Source organism: Pteropus alecto, unplaced genomic scaffold (assembly GCF_000325575.1).
Source record: "Pteropus alecto unplaced genomic scaffold, ASM32557v1 scaffold79, whole genome shotgun sequence".
Classification (NCBI taxonomy): Eukaryota; Metazoa; Chordata; class Mammalia; order Chiroptera; family Pteropodidae; genus Pteropus; species Pteropus alecto.
Window position 1 is genome coordinate 1,726,701 of NW_006494612.1, and position 15,356 is coordinate 1,742,056.

General features: G+C 30.8%; 1 protein-coding gene across 11 annotated transcripts in view; it reads right to left on the reverse strand.

Annotated features, from left to right (window-relative positions):
* Positions 1 to 3,411: 3,411 nt before the first annotated feature.
* The window catches only part of HACE1 (HECT domain and ankyrin repeat containing E3 ubiquitin protein ligase 1), a 78,539-nt gene continuing 66,594 nt past the window's right edge, over positions 3,412 to 15,356 (reverse strand). For 8 of the 11 annotated variants that reach the window (XM_025042390.1, XM_015600112.2, XM_025042388.1 and 5 more), the window contains 5 exons: positions 15,152 to 15,283; positions 9,646 to 9,744; positions 9,292 to 9,362; positions 5,718 to 5,831; positions 3,412 to 5,163 (listed from right to left, as the gene is read on the reverse strand). In XM_025042390.1, coding sequence (XP_024898158.1) covers positions 5,061 to 5,163; positions 5,718 to 5,831; positions 9,292 to 9,362; positions 9,646 to 9,744; positions 15,152 to 15,283 — 519 coding nt within the window. In that variant the 3' untranslated portion in view covers positions 3,412 to 5,060. The remainder of the gene's footprint in view (positions 5,164 to 5,717; positions 5,832 to 9,291; positions 9,363 to 9,645; positions 9,745 to 15,151; positions 15,284 to 15,356) is intronic. The other 3 variants (XM_006926035.3, XM_025042389.1, XM_015600113.2) reach the window with 2 other exon arrangements.

Below are 15,356 nucleotides of genomic sequence, written 5' to 3' on the forward strand. Positions count from 1 at the left end.
GGAATAAGAATCAGAAAGTCTAGGTTCTAAATTCTAGTTTGGTTAAGCAGCCCTGAAACCTTAAGCAAGGTACCACCTCAATTGTCTCCAATTTTCTGATCTGTAAAGTGAAAGGATTGATTATAAACAAATTTATGCCAAATTGCACCAGACCGATCAGGAGGTAACTAGAACCTAAGAATTTCACAAAGGACCTTCTAAGAGAAATCTGTCCACAATGAAACAGCTTAAACTGAACTATAAAATTGGGATTTTTGTTACTATTGTTAACCTTACAGGTAAATTTGTTGCCTAACAACTGTGGAAGTACACAGAAACAGAGAAGAATGATTCACATGAAAAAACAATCATGACTACTGATATACATTGATAAACCTAAATTGTGTGAAAATAACCAAAATTTTAATATTGGCTAAATACCTACTCAGAGAGATAACTATTATACATACATTTTCCAATGGACAAAAAGGTTGCACTCCAAAAGACTGTAAATCTATTTTTGTGAAACTTTGTAAATGGAGGCTAGCAGTTTCTAGACTAAACCCATAAGGGCCACAGTGACACTTGATGTAGTTAAACTATAACATAAAAGCAAATGGTTGAGTTTGAGGTTCTGAGAATGGTGTTTGTGTCATATGAAAAGGTCAGTTTCCTTCCCTGTTCTCAGGGAAAGAATTGAAAGTAAGCAATTATTAAAACTAATTTACCTTAGTCATGCACTTCTACTTAACATTCTAATCTTTTTATACTCTGATAGGCCACAGAGCCCGAATCATGATGCTGAAAAAATTCCACCTGGTCCTACCTACTAAAGGGTTCTGAGTTACAACAGCCCTTTCTTGGGCCTTCCAATTGTCATTCCACAGCCACGGAGCAATTGATGGACATTTTGACAAAACACCCAGAAAACTTTACCACTTCTAGACCCTAACTAGAGCTAAAACAGACCACTTGTTACTTATAAAAGCAAAAGTATTAGAAATTTAAGTGTTAAAAATTTTAGAGACGTGGTCAAGTAAATTATACATCCATACAATAGAATATTATGCCACCATTTAAAAAAATGTTTACAAATGAGCTGTAATGACATGGGAAACATTTAAAAGATAATACAGAATAAATAAGGGACATACTAAATGCTGTATTCTTTATGAACTCAATTACGGAAAAAACACATTGAGAAAGACTAGAAGGAATCACAACTGTTGGGTAGTAGAATTATAATTTATTGCTTTTTTCTAGCTAGTACACAAATCCATGCTTACCAGATTTTCTCATGTTAAGTACCACTTCTGTTATTTTTAAAAAAATGGGGAGAAAAGTATAAATTCAAATAAATCTCTATTAGAACTTTAGACAGCTATAAACAGTGCTAATTATCAGGCATTGTGGAAATAAAGCTTTGAAGGAAAGGGAACATTCCTTTCTTTCACTTTGCAAAAGAGTTTAATTACAAGACTTAAATTCACCACTTTATAAAGTTGTGATTATGAAAATGTTGCTTACTGCCACTGCTACTGCATTTTATAAATTCAGTAAAATGTATTAGTGATATTTGTTACCCTTGATTAAAGATACTGGATATTTCTTTTAATATAAAAAAATAATGCAGGTTTGTGATTTAGACAAACAGGAAAAAATGGTTTCATAATAGAAGCCCTGATTCCATTTTACAATGCTTTCTCAGATATAGCAATAGTCTCTGACTTCTAAATTTTTCTTGAATGTAACCCTGTGTATATTTTATTTACACACTAATTGCTCTTCTATACATCTTATTTCATTTACCATACCTTAGAAAATTTATATATCAGTATGTGTAGATCCTTTATAAATATTAATTAATATTCTAGGATATAGGTGTAACACAATTTATTAGTAACCCCTTACTGATAAACATTTAAATTATTTCCAGTTTTTCTCTATAACAAACAAGGCTTCAGTGACACTCTTGTACAAACACTTTTACGTACATGAACAGGTATATCCTTAAGATAAGTTCTTGAAAGTATAATTGTTGAGTCAAGGAGTATGTGTACATTTTTTAAAAATCTGGTATTGCCAAACTGCCTTCCAAAAAATTTGTACCAATTAACACTCTAGGGGAACATTTATGATCAACAAAGATTTTTTAAAGCAAACTCCAATGCTGTCAATGGCCAGGAAGGTAACATATTAGTGAACAGACTAGGGTAAGAAAATGGCAAACTGGAGAGCATACTCAGTCATCAAAAGCAGCAGCTACTACTCAAGTCCAGTCTACTAATAATGCCTTCTAGGAATCTGTGCTCAATGTCGTTGGATTCTGACCTCTCATAAGCCCCAAATCTAGACTTCTGCATGAAATCTCCAGATTTTTTTAATGTTAACAACTCATTAAAATTTTAGAACTGACATTACTAACAAAACACATGTGTGAGTGGAAATGTTGGTACAAAACTTTGGGAGCTTCCCCAGTGAAATGTGAAACCAGGCCCCGTACACAGAGAGCAAGGAGAAACCAAAGAAAGAGGCAGACAACTCCAGATTGGTAGGTGGCAGTTATAACAAACAAGGGAACTTACCAGCTTATCTTGGACGGCTGCAAGACGAGTAGATCTTCGCACTCACCTGCCAAATCCTGAAACTTTATATAGAGGCCTTAAATGGGTGCAGTCACATATACCTTACAGATGGTCTTTACACATTGCTCTGTCAAGGCTGTGTCCTTGAAAATGGCTCCCACAGTGGGAATGGTGGGCAGTACATACATTAAAAGGACAGGGAGGAGGTGAGGAGCCTCTGATTGCCCAGGTCCAATTCTCAGGTTGCACCCTCTCAATTACCTTTTCTAACAAGGAATCATCTGTTGGACCTCCAACTGGTGACCTATGCTTTAAAACTTTCATGCCTCCCATCATCCCACATCCAACAAAGACTGTCATGGCAATCGGCTATATTCAACATATTGCTTTAATGCTGGGATTTTCTTAGATCACATTTAGTTTTTGGATGAACTATGTGGTCACTATCCACTGAAACTATTTGAATAACTTAACTTTGGCCCAGATGTTTCATTAATCAAGTTACTATAAAATGTTCCCTTGACTTACATTTTTATTTCCTTAGAGTGCTGTGTTTGTTTTCTTTCTTATATGGAACTACTATAGGTTTTAAGACTTGAGTCATTTTCCTATTAGTGTAATCTTCTTTTAAGGGAAAAACAATTTCTAATCACTTTCTATACTACCTTCCATTCAACATATCCATCTACTTACAGAAGAAATTGTAGGAATACAGTAAACTAAAAAGCCTTGCTGCCTCTAGATTAAAGAGTATTTTTAATACATATAAAATCTTTTTTATATTAACTACATTCTATGGTTTAAAAAATAAGGATAATGTAAAAGAATAAACGCTGAAATTGCCAGATCTATTTAAATTCATGGATAAAATACCATGATATTTTTAATGTTTTATTATTTCATCTACATAAATACTTGCAAAGGGACCAATCTGACAAAACCAATGTACTGTGTAATTATAAACAGAAATTAATGTTTATAAACATTAAAATTAAATGTAATATTAAAGAAGTCAGTTACTTATCTGAAAATACATAAGGCCACGCTCTCTTCTACAATTAAGTTTTAAAAACCAAACTTTAAAAAATTATTACCTTCATGTATTATAAAGCATATAAATCTTAATTTTAGAGCTAACAGTAATTTTTAAGGAATTCCTAGTTTTTAATGTAATCCATTGAGAGATGTTTTAATATCTAAAACATATAACAAATGAGAACTAAAAAACGTATTAAAGAAGCTTTATAACTTAGCAAAGCTTTCAATGTATATGTCTATATACGTATATACACAATACATATTTGTCTATATGGACATATACATTGTCTACATTTGTCAATGACAAATATACCAGCGGATCATATGAGAAAATATGCATGGATATGCATAGCCACGGATATGCCACTGGATAGTCTGCTTTTAGTTTCTGGATGCAAAGTCCTAAACATTACAAATTTCTTCATTAGCATTTCTAAATATGTGTATGTTCCTACTTCCCCTTAAAAGATATGCTGTAACTACTCAAGTGTGTCTTTTCAAAATAAAAATTGATTGGACACCCTAAAATTTAAAAACCAACATTATGCATTAGGCATATTTCACTGGAACTCAACATTTTAGTCGTAAAAAGCGAATTTAAGAAAAATTACATATTTAAATTGTAATCTGCATATCAGATTACTTCTTTAAATTGTGTCTTCAGAAGTCACAGATAAAACAAGTTATTTGAGAGATATAGTAAAATATTATATTTTAATTTTACCTAAAATATAAATTAAAATAAGGCATAAGAAAAACTTTGACCACAATATATATGGAAAACTGACCACTGAATGATGTAAATAATTCATACAATACAGTGTAAGCTTTAATACATAAACTAAATGTCATTTCATCAGATTAGTCACATCGTCTAAACTATACAATATATATTAAAATATTAAAAAGCTAAAAAACATCATTGCAATATAGATTCAATATGGGAAAATACATATTTGTGGCTTTATATACAATCTCAATTAATCCAGTCTATACGATAGTTTTCCAAAATATAAATGGCACTTTACATGCAACAGAACATACCAGGCTGGATGTTCTAATGTATTTTAATATATAGGAAAATAAAGAGAAAACATCCTTTTAAACAAGACAGTTACACAGCAGAGGTGGAATGTAGAAGATTTTGCCTTAACACAATCTTGTATAAGGTTAAAGAAACATCAATAAAGGGCAGTTTCTACTACTTTCAATTAGCATTTTTTTAAATGAAGATTACTGTGATTTTATATTTTTCTAATTGTATCACAAATTGAGAAGATATAAAAGGGAAAAAAGGCAGGCCTGGGGTGGGGGGAGAAAACCTGATCCTTCATGAATTTTAAACATCAATCCTGCCTATAGGCTGCATTGAGGAATGCTTTTCTGTTGACAGTTTCCTAAATTACTTCTGCCATTCTGAATTGTACATCTGTAGTCAGATGAATTTTCCAGACTTTGTTATGCCATTGTGTAACCATAGCTGCCACAATGTAGTGCCACAAGAAGTCTGTCCTTGAGTATTTCTTTACTTGGGTATTCAGGTAACTTGAGCATGTTGATGCTTTAAAAAAATATATACAACACCATTAAAAAAGAAATTTATGAAATTTCTAATTCATTTGTCTAGCAGTGAAAACATTAGGCAAAATTAACATAAAACCACCCTGTCAAATTTGCATTCAAATTGGAAAACCCTGCAGTAGTATTTAAAAAGTAAAAAAACAAAAAAACAAAAAAACAAAAACTGCTGCATTGCAGTTTCCTTTAGCATGCAAATGTAGTGGAAGAAAATAACTTTGTTTCAGCCCAAAATAAATAAGCAATAGGGCGATTTAGTTTGAATTGATGGTGTAACTCAGCGATATTATGACAGTTTAACTTTAGTGATAGTTGAATTATATTCAATTAAATTATAGCTAGTTTCCTCAATATATTCCCTACCAAAAAAGAGAGAGGCAAGGAACTATGTAGCTACTTATTTTTCAGTGATTCCAAAATGCTGATAGAAATCTCTGTTGAGGTTTTCCTCTCAATGTAGCAATATAGTAAACTTTTGATTACTCAATATCAATCAAAACAATCCAAAATGAATTTAAATAAAACAACTTAACATACCATGTGCTTGAAGTAGGTAGAAGATTTGGAGTATATGGCACAGCAGCAATTGTAAAGTTTTGCAATCCACTTCCACCCATGATATTAGCAAATCCACCGTGTGGGACCCTGGAACTAACAATTCATATCTTACTAAGTTGTAATCATGAAAGGAAAATCTTTGTGATAAATCTACTTCAAATTCTAAGATAGCATAAGAATATATTCAACTCTAGGTCACTGACATGGTAACATTCTGAATCTGCCAAACTCCAACTCATTACTAAAAGGTGCTCTGTGGCCAGTCGGCAAGCTCCCATGGAGACACCTCTCCCCATTTCTAAGCCATACTATGCTTTCAATCAGCCACAGCACTTATCTCTACTACTGCATTTGGCATACTGCATGTACGATTATTTTCTTTCATGTACCTCCCTAATAAACTAGGGCTGATTTGAGAGTCCAAATACATATTTGTACTTGTATTCCTGAGGTTAGCGAAGTGACTGGCATGTAGTAGACATTCATTAAATATTTGCTGAGTAAATGAATGTTTGCTTGATTAATTAAAGCAAAAGAGGCTCTTACATGTAATCCAAATAATTTCCTTGTTTGTGAAAAATACCAAGGGTCAAAGAGGTTGTGTTTTGTTTTTCACAGTGGAAAAACTAGAAAATTCTTTACATTTCTCTTTCCGGAGATTCACAATATCAGATGTATTTTTTTAAATGTCACCTAACATAATAACACCACTAGAAAATTTAATCTTCGGTGTATGGCTACAGAGGATATAGTTACAACTTCCAAAATTCTATTTTTTACATTTGAAAGAAACTATTTCAAATTAGCCTTTCTACGTATATCATAATTACACAAACTGATCCTATAATAAATTTTGTTGTTTTTAAAATGAGATGCTGTAGTGCTTTTTAGATAAATTACAATGACAAACATTTAATGTGTATGTATTAAATGCAAAGTCAAAGTCAGTAAACTAATATTAAAACTGTTTTCTAGCATATTATTCACAGTACAAAGCAAAATTCAGTTCATTTTAAAAAACTTTTGAAACTTAAATAACCAAAACAATCTTGAAAAAGAACATGGTCAAAGAGGTCTCACAGTTCCTGATTTCAAAACTTAAACTACAAAGTAACAGTAATCAAAACAGTGCGGCACTGGCATAAAGACAATCATATAAACCAATGGAATAGAGAACCTAAAAATAAGCCCTCGCATATATGGTAAAACAATTTTTGACAAGAGTGCTAATAACATTCAATGGGGAAAAGACAGTCTTTTCAACAAACTAGAAAGACTGGGAAAACCACACATACACACAAAAATGAATTTGGACCCTTATCTAACATCATTTACAAAAATTAACTCAAAATGAATCAAAGACCTAAACTTCAGAACTAAAACTACAAAATTCTTAGAAGAAAATTATCTATTTTTCTTTTTTTGCCTGGGCTTTTAGTGTCATTAGAAAAATAACAAAAGAGCCCTACCTCACAACATAAACCAAAATAAAATCCAGTCAGTTTAAAATTGAAATGTAAAAACAGACTCTATAAAAAGCTACAGGAAAAAAATGTACTATATAAATAAAATGTACTATATAAAGTACTGATAATCATCTTGCAACATAATTTAAAACTTTTATTTTATAAATTGTATAAATTAAATTTATAATTTAAATTATATGAAAACCTCTATAGTTAACTTAATAAAGTTAAAAGGCAAGTGATAAACTGAGAAAACTATTTAATGTCACTAATATATCAAGAATATTTAAAACTCAATTTTTTTAAATGGCAGCAGAATAATACACAAAAAATGAAGACAGGCAATTCACATAACACACAAAAAATTATATAAATAAGAAGTTATATTAAAATAAAAACAATTACATCTTATATTGATAGAATAAAAGGAACAGGCCCTCTCACTCTCTGCTGATGTGAATACTGATCTTTCTGAAGGGTAAATTAACCATATGCATCAAGGTTAGAAAAATGTATATAATTTTTTATCTAAAATTTCTCTGTGAAGAATTTATCCTATATAAGTAACACAGGATATTGGCCTGCAAGTATACAAGAATTCCTTATATGGTCAGCATTATTCATAAACAGGAAAATTTAGCAATAAAGGACAATATCAATTAAAGGAAGTTTATAAATTGAAGAATAGGCAGCCATTTAAAAATTAGATCTATAAATGGAACAATTTTTAATGATATATTGCAAAATACAAAAGTTATAAAACAGGAACAATGTTTTTAAAAAGTAAAAATTTATCTATGTGAGAATATTATAGAAGAATAACAAATATGGCAACAGTGATTATCTTTGGTGACTGAGATTACACGATATTTTTAATTTGAATTGTCTAACTTTACTACATAGAAAATATAATTTTTAATTATTTTTATTAAACTACTCAACCTCTAGGTATTTCTTGGAACGAAGAAGCCAAAAAAAAAAAAAAAAAAAACCCCACAAAAAACAAACTCCCAAAACTTAACAAGGTTTTCTTTCACATCTTTAGTCTATAATCTGTGAATATTCATGTTTTATTTACTCTTTAAAATTAGATAGATGTATTGTGTGACTCCAACTATTTATCTAACATATAGTTAAAAGACTATGAAAATAAAGCAAAATGCTAATAGTGTTATCTCTGTATAGTAGAATTACTTAATGGGATTTTCATTTTGTTTTATCTTCCCTATTTTCCAAATTTTCTATAATGGTCATATAGATTTTTTTAAAAAAGACAAAAGTAGACTTTAAATTACATACATATATCATACATATATAGATATACACTCACAATTATATTTTTAACATAAGCAAAAAATGGAGAGAAGTAAATTGTTTATAGTAGTTTACAATAGTTGCTGCTGGCAAAGGTAGTTTTCCTCTAATATTCCTATTCCTCTAATATTCTGTGTTGCAACTTTCCTCGCAGAACCATGTACACTTACAATGAAATAATCAAACTGTATTTTCATAAATAGGATAACACAGATAAAATTCTGAGTTATCAAGAATGAAAATCAAACTTTTTTTTTTACATCTTTCAGAAATATAACTTAAAAGATTTAAATCATCTAGTTTTCTAAACTATAATATTTAATTGGTTGCAAAAGTAAACTTTTCAAAGTGTGGTATCACGAATTATTTTTTGGCCATGAATCATGAGAATTTAAAAGTTTGGTAAGAATTGGAGAAAAATTGCTGTGTATGGGTATAGTGTATGTGTGTATGTGAGTGTGTGAGTGTGTGTGTGTTGCCCAGCAACATACAAATATTAAAAATTGGGCTACTATCATTGACTTATTTATAGAATGAAAAGATTACCAAATTATAAAATTAATATACATGCTGATAGTTCTGCTTGGAACATATTTTTTTTTAATACGTAAAATAAACATTTACTGAAAACTATATGTGTTTTATAAATGCCTAAATAAATCCTTGTTCAATATAAAAAAAGCATAAAGGGAGGTAAGAAACTGACAATTCATTTTGGTTGTTTATCACTAAACCATAAATTCTTTCCACATTATCATAAAAACACTTCTTACCTGCCAGTAACAAACTGCAGGAGAAGAACTCTCTCCTCTGGAGTAATATTTTCCACAACTTCCCAGAACCACTAACAACAACAACAAAAAAAAAAACTTAGCTCATATTTCAGAGCAATTGTAGACTTCTTAATACCATAGAAATATGCAGCATTCATAAAGCATATTTTATTCTAAGAAACTCATTTATCAAAAGTGATTTCAGACAAAGCTTTCATATGCAATTCCCATGAGAAGAATTTAGGAGAAAACTTTACTTTGTTAATTAATGTAGATTTTCATCCAATAGTGCTGAAAAGCTTACAAAATTAAATGGCAAACTTAACTTCATTCTAAGCTCTGGAGAATTTTTACCTGAATAACGGGATCTTCTCTTTCGTAGCCACTTGTGTATTCTGTATTTTTTATCCAATCACTCACATCAATTTCTGGCATGCCAGAAAGCAGTAGCTCCTTTGGGGAAAAAGAAAAATATTTCATTAATCTTCTCTGGGAGTAAAAAAAAAAAAAAAAACTATTACATTTAAATAGTAAATCTGCCTTAATTAGACACTAATTCCATGTAAAACTGATTTATTTTTGTGACAGTTTCTGCACGTCATCAATTAACAAGTAGTACATGGGAGAGAACCCTTGATACTGATAATCTCAAATACTATGAGACTAAAGATATCTCTTTACTGATACAATTTAAAACATAAGAAACAATAATTTATGTTTATATATAAACACATGTGCAACAAGTTTATATGTGCAACAATTTTATGAATATTAACTTTAGTTTTATGAATGTTATTAAATTCTAGAGACCATACTCTCAATATGAAAGTGACAACAAAGATCTGAATCCTAAATTAAGCAAAATAAATAAATAAATAAATCATCAAGAAACCTTAATCATTAGGGAAAGGAAGTAATATAATAATTATTTTTTAAAAAAGAATCAAGCCTTTGAAGAACTCTATTCTGGAATAATTCGGATCCTTTAAAGTTAACTTTCCTCTAGTTGAGAAAAAAATGTAATTTCCCTAATAACTTTTAGTAGCCTTTTTTCCAGGAACATCATCAAACGAAATAGCAATCAAACAACTAAAAATGAAATTAATATTGGCAAAAGTATTTACCACTATTTTCCCAAGAGAAAAGAGAACATGAAAAAAAGCTTGTCCACATCTCAGAATCAGTCCATTTCTCACAGTTGGATGTGTTTAGTCACATGAGGCAATAACTAACCTACACTGAACTAAATGCCAACAAGCCAGAATTGCAAGGTTTGTTATTACAAAAATATAGATATAATGTGGTTCAAAATCACATTTCCTACAGCAACTACTCATATTATATAAATGACTAGAGGGTGCTTTGAAGATTAATGAAGGTTAACTTAAGTCGATGCCTAAGAACTCTTGGGGGTTCCTGCAAGGTTCTCCCTTTTCTAACTTATCTGAGGCTCAACTTTCTCCATATAGTTCTACCAAAATATCACAACAGATAATGTGCAGAAGCAGATGTGAAAAACCAGTTGTCTTCTAATAAGACAGCCATTAAGGAAACTTGCAAAAATGTATAATACCACTCTACCTACTATTTTTGTTTTATTCTGGAAAATAGTTTTAATTTTTAAAATGTTATTTATGTTAATATGTAATGTTTTATATATATAAGACATTTTACATTTCTGTTTTAATTTCAAATACAATAAATATCAATTAACATAACTCACATAAATAAAAAGGCTTTTGTTTTAAGGTGGTCCTAAGATCAAAAAGTTTGAGAACTGCTAGTGTTTTAGTTCTCCTTGCCGTAATACTATAAAATCTTTTACTAGATGAAGGTATTCTGGTTAGTGTCCATTTTCCACCGCCTTTTTCTGCACTGCCCTGTGCCCTAGGAAACTGATCCCAGCAGAATGGGCCTATTGGCTTCAGGTTGGGCCTGTCACTGTAAACAGTCAAAAGTCTGAAGGTCAGAGTACTTTCTGCTCCCTCCCGGCATCAGCACATCTTTTCAAAAGCCATGTCTGCTCATCACAGGGCTCCTTACAATAATTCTTCCACCTGTCTCTTCAATTCTAGGAATGATAAAGGCTTTCCACTATCTCTGGATGCCTCACCAAATTTTATTCCTAACACTGCCCACACTTCTGCAATACTCCTTTTCTTAAAGCTTCTTTATTTGAAACATCTGGGGAAATTCTGTTTTGTGGCTGGACTCTGATACTGATCTGCCAAAAGGGAGTGAGAATGAATTTTACATGTTTTTTACAATCTATAAGTTTAATCTTCTTCCTTCTAAGCTGAAAATAAGCTTTTAATAACATTAAGTATGTGTTCACTGAAAACAATTAATAAAAATGACTAAAACTATATTCTCTCAAGAAATTTGACCTATTTCATGAATATCATGTTATAACTTTTTATGAAGAGGATAAAAGACTTTTATTATCCCATTTAACACTTGGGCAAAAGTTATTAAATTGACTGAAAACAAATAGTTGGAAGGGGAATTTTACAATAAAAAGTACATATACCAAAAAATTTTAAGTCCTAATCAATAATTTATTATTTTTTTAAAAAAATTACAAAATAACTGAATTAATCTGTTGAAACTGGGTACAACATATATAACCCATACTATCAAGCAGAAACTGAGTCATCCAAGTGTTTATAACCATTAGCGTAATTAGCAGTCACGTGGACTCAATGTTTTAATCTTCTGGTAACCCCATTGATAAATTCATAAGCAACACAGTATGGAAGGACAGTCCCTCAGACTGCAGCAGTATTATAGATGTGTTACAACAATGTTGCCACCATTTTTGAACGTAATAATCATCTCTTGACTTAGGACTGCATTCTGTACACAATGGATGATACACCTCCATTTCAGGACACTGACACTACTAGTTTTCGTCTTACTAAAACTCTGGAATCTAACCTGTATCCTTTAACTCAGATGCACATCTAAGCTTAGATGCTTACGACAACTTTTTAAAAAAATTTCCTATCCCAGTGTAGCATGGCTCTTTCCTATGAAAGACAGAGTCATACAAAAGGTCCTAAAACCAAGTACCACTTAGAACTCATGCCACTGAGAGGCAGTTTGGCAACACTGATGAAGAGAATCTGAGTTCTGGGTCACAGTGGTTCACAGTCTGACTCTAACACATACTCTATGAACACAGGCATGTTCCGCACCTTCTTTGGCCTAGTGTTACCCATGTATAAAATGGCAATAATAATACTTACCTCAGAGGTCCGTTGTGAAGATTTTAAAAGTTAATATGTAAAAAGCACCTGGCAAATACCAAGTATTTGATAATAAAACTATCATTACTGCATAAATCAGGGTCATCCTACAGCATGCTCCATAATCCCACCATCTGAATCAGCTCAACCTAGTAAAGCCAGAGTCTAATACAGTCTAGCAAACCTGACCTAACGTCTAATATAAAAACCACAATTAAACTTTTTCCAGCAGCAGACCTGAATGTGAAAGGCAGAATAAAGCTTTTAGAGGAAAACAGAAGAAAATACCTTCATGACTTTGGAATAAAAAATAGTTTCTTAAACAGGACACAAAAAGTCTCATCCATTTAAAAAAAGAAAAGAAGAAACAAGTGACAAACTGAACTGTGTTAAAATTAAAACTTTTTATTCACTAAAAGACACCAAAGTATAATATATATATATAAAGACTCCTATAAAGAACAAAGAATCCTAAAAATTAGTAACAAAAACCCAGAAAACACTAGAAAAATGGACATATTACTTAAACAAACAGTTCAAAGACAGAGTACACAAATGGCTAATAAACACATAAAAAACATTTAACTTCATTAATCACCGGGGAAATGCAAATTAAAAGCACAACAAAATACCATTACTGATCCACTAGAATAGTAAAAATGAAAAGGAAAGAAAATATCAAATGTTTGTGAGGAACAGGAATACCCAGAAACTCTCTTATTTGTTGATGAGAGTGTAAACTGACATACCACTTTAGAAAACTATTTGCTAGTATCTACTCTAATGGACTAAATGCACACCCTATATGCCAGTAATTCTACTCCAAGGTATGTAACCTACAGAATGAAATGCATGCATATGCTCTCCTAAAGACATGTACTCGAATGATTATAGCAGCACAATTTTAAATAGTCTGAAACTAAAAAAAACAAAAACAAAAAAACAACCCAAATGTTCAAGAATAGAAAAGACAAAAAAGTATACTGATACAATGAAATATTATACAGGAATGAAAATGATTAAATTACAACTGCATGCAACAACAGGAATGATTCTCAAAAACAAAAAGCTGAGTTAAAGAAGTCAAATATATTCCAGGTGATTATTCCATTTACATTAAGTTAAAAAACAGGCAACCTAATCTGTGATATCAGAAGTCAGGAGAGTGGTCACCCATGACAGGGGATAGTGAGTGGAAGAGGACATGAGAGGAACATCTGCAATGCTAGGATTTCTCAGTTCCTTGATCTTTCATCCGTATGTACTCAGCCTGTGAAAATTCATCAAGCTATACATTTATGATGTATGTATTTTTCTCATGTATATTCTAATTCTATAAAAAGTTTCACAGGACTTAAATTATGTGGCAAAGTTTTTGTCAATTATTTATTTGTGGCCATTTGTTTTTTATACCACAGGCCCAGAAATAATGTAATTCTCTGTTTAACAGTTCATAAGTAAGTATTCCTCCATTTTTAAATGCTAAAAATAACTTTTATCATTATGAAAAAATTAGACAAGTCTATGCTAAACCATTAATCTTAAACCTAAAAACACAATCAAAAAAACTCAAAACTGATTATTTAATGAGACTAAATCAAAAGTGACTTAAAATTAATTAGTAAATTTTGTTCACTACTTTAATAAGATATACTATGAGTGATTAGTTAAAAATACTGGTATATATGTAAAATTGAAAGTACACCAATGTACTTATTCATATATTAAAATGAAAGGTATAGGGTAAATATACTATGAGTGATTAGTTAAAAATACTGGTATATATGTAAAATTGAAAGTACACCAATGTACTTATTCATATATTAAAATGAAAGGTATAGGGTAAAACTAATTCTCTGAGATAGAATAGAAACTAAAGGATACTTTTACATTGATCTAGTTACTATTCCAAATTATACTTTTCAAAATAGGAAAAGACCTATACTCTATTAGGAAGTCAAAGAGTTTGAAAATAATTTATTGCCAAAAATAAGAGAAAAAAGAAATAGGAGAAAATGCAGACATAAATCATATATAATTAGAAATCGCATTAGATAATAATAGTAAAAAGTAGGCAAACTAAAGGATCATAACAAAACATTCAATAGAGACTAGAAACTAGCAAAGAGTGGATTCCACAGAGGTTTAAAATGGAAAATTATAAAATTACATATAAGCTGAAATAAGAAGCTGCAGAAGGTAACACAAATACAACAGAAAAACCCTCTTAATTCTTCTTTTTGGAAGTACAAAAAGTTAGAATCAGGATCCTTTACTTCATATGACCAAATAAAAAAATTCAGAAATAATATGAATGTTGCTTTTGGAAGACTGCCCTTCAATATCTCCCACGTATACTTTGGAAATAATATTCTGTTCCTGTTTATTGCCACAGCACTCCATTTCACATTAAAGAATTGCTAATCTGGTTATTAAGCTTAAGAGAAATGACAATCACACATTTTATAACAAATCTCTAAACATATACATTAAACATATTTCTTAATATACATTATTCCATTCATCCTAGTATTCCAAAATTATTTCTGAATTACATCAACTGTAGTTTTGTACTGTTGAGTAACAACAAAAGAATTGATGTTTTTCCTTACCAATTCATATTCATCAAAAAGTTGTATTAGAGAAGGTGGAATGAACATATGAAAGCCCTGTAAAAAAGCATTGATCTGAGGCTGAATAGCTCGTGTCATTCGAAGTTCAGTAACAAGCTGGACATACTCCGCCTATAAAAAAAAAGTTTTTGTGGTGACTTTGTGGTGACCTTTTTTGATTCCACATACTTTAGATAATGTTGAT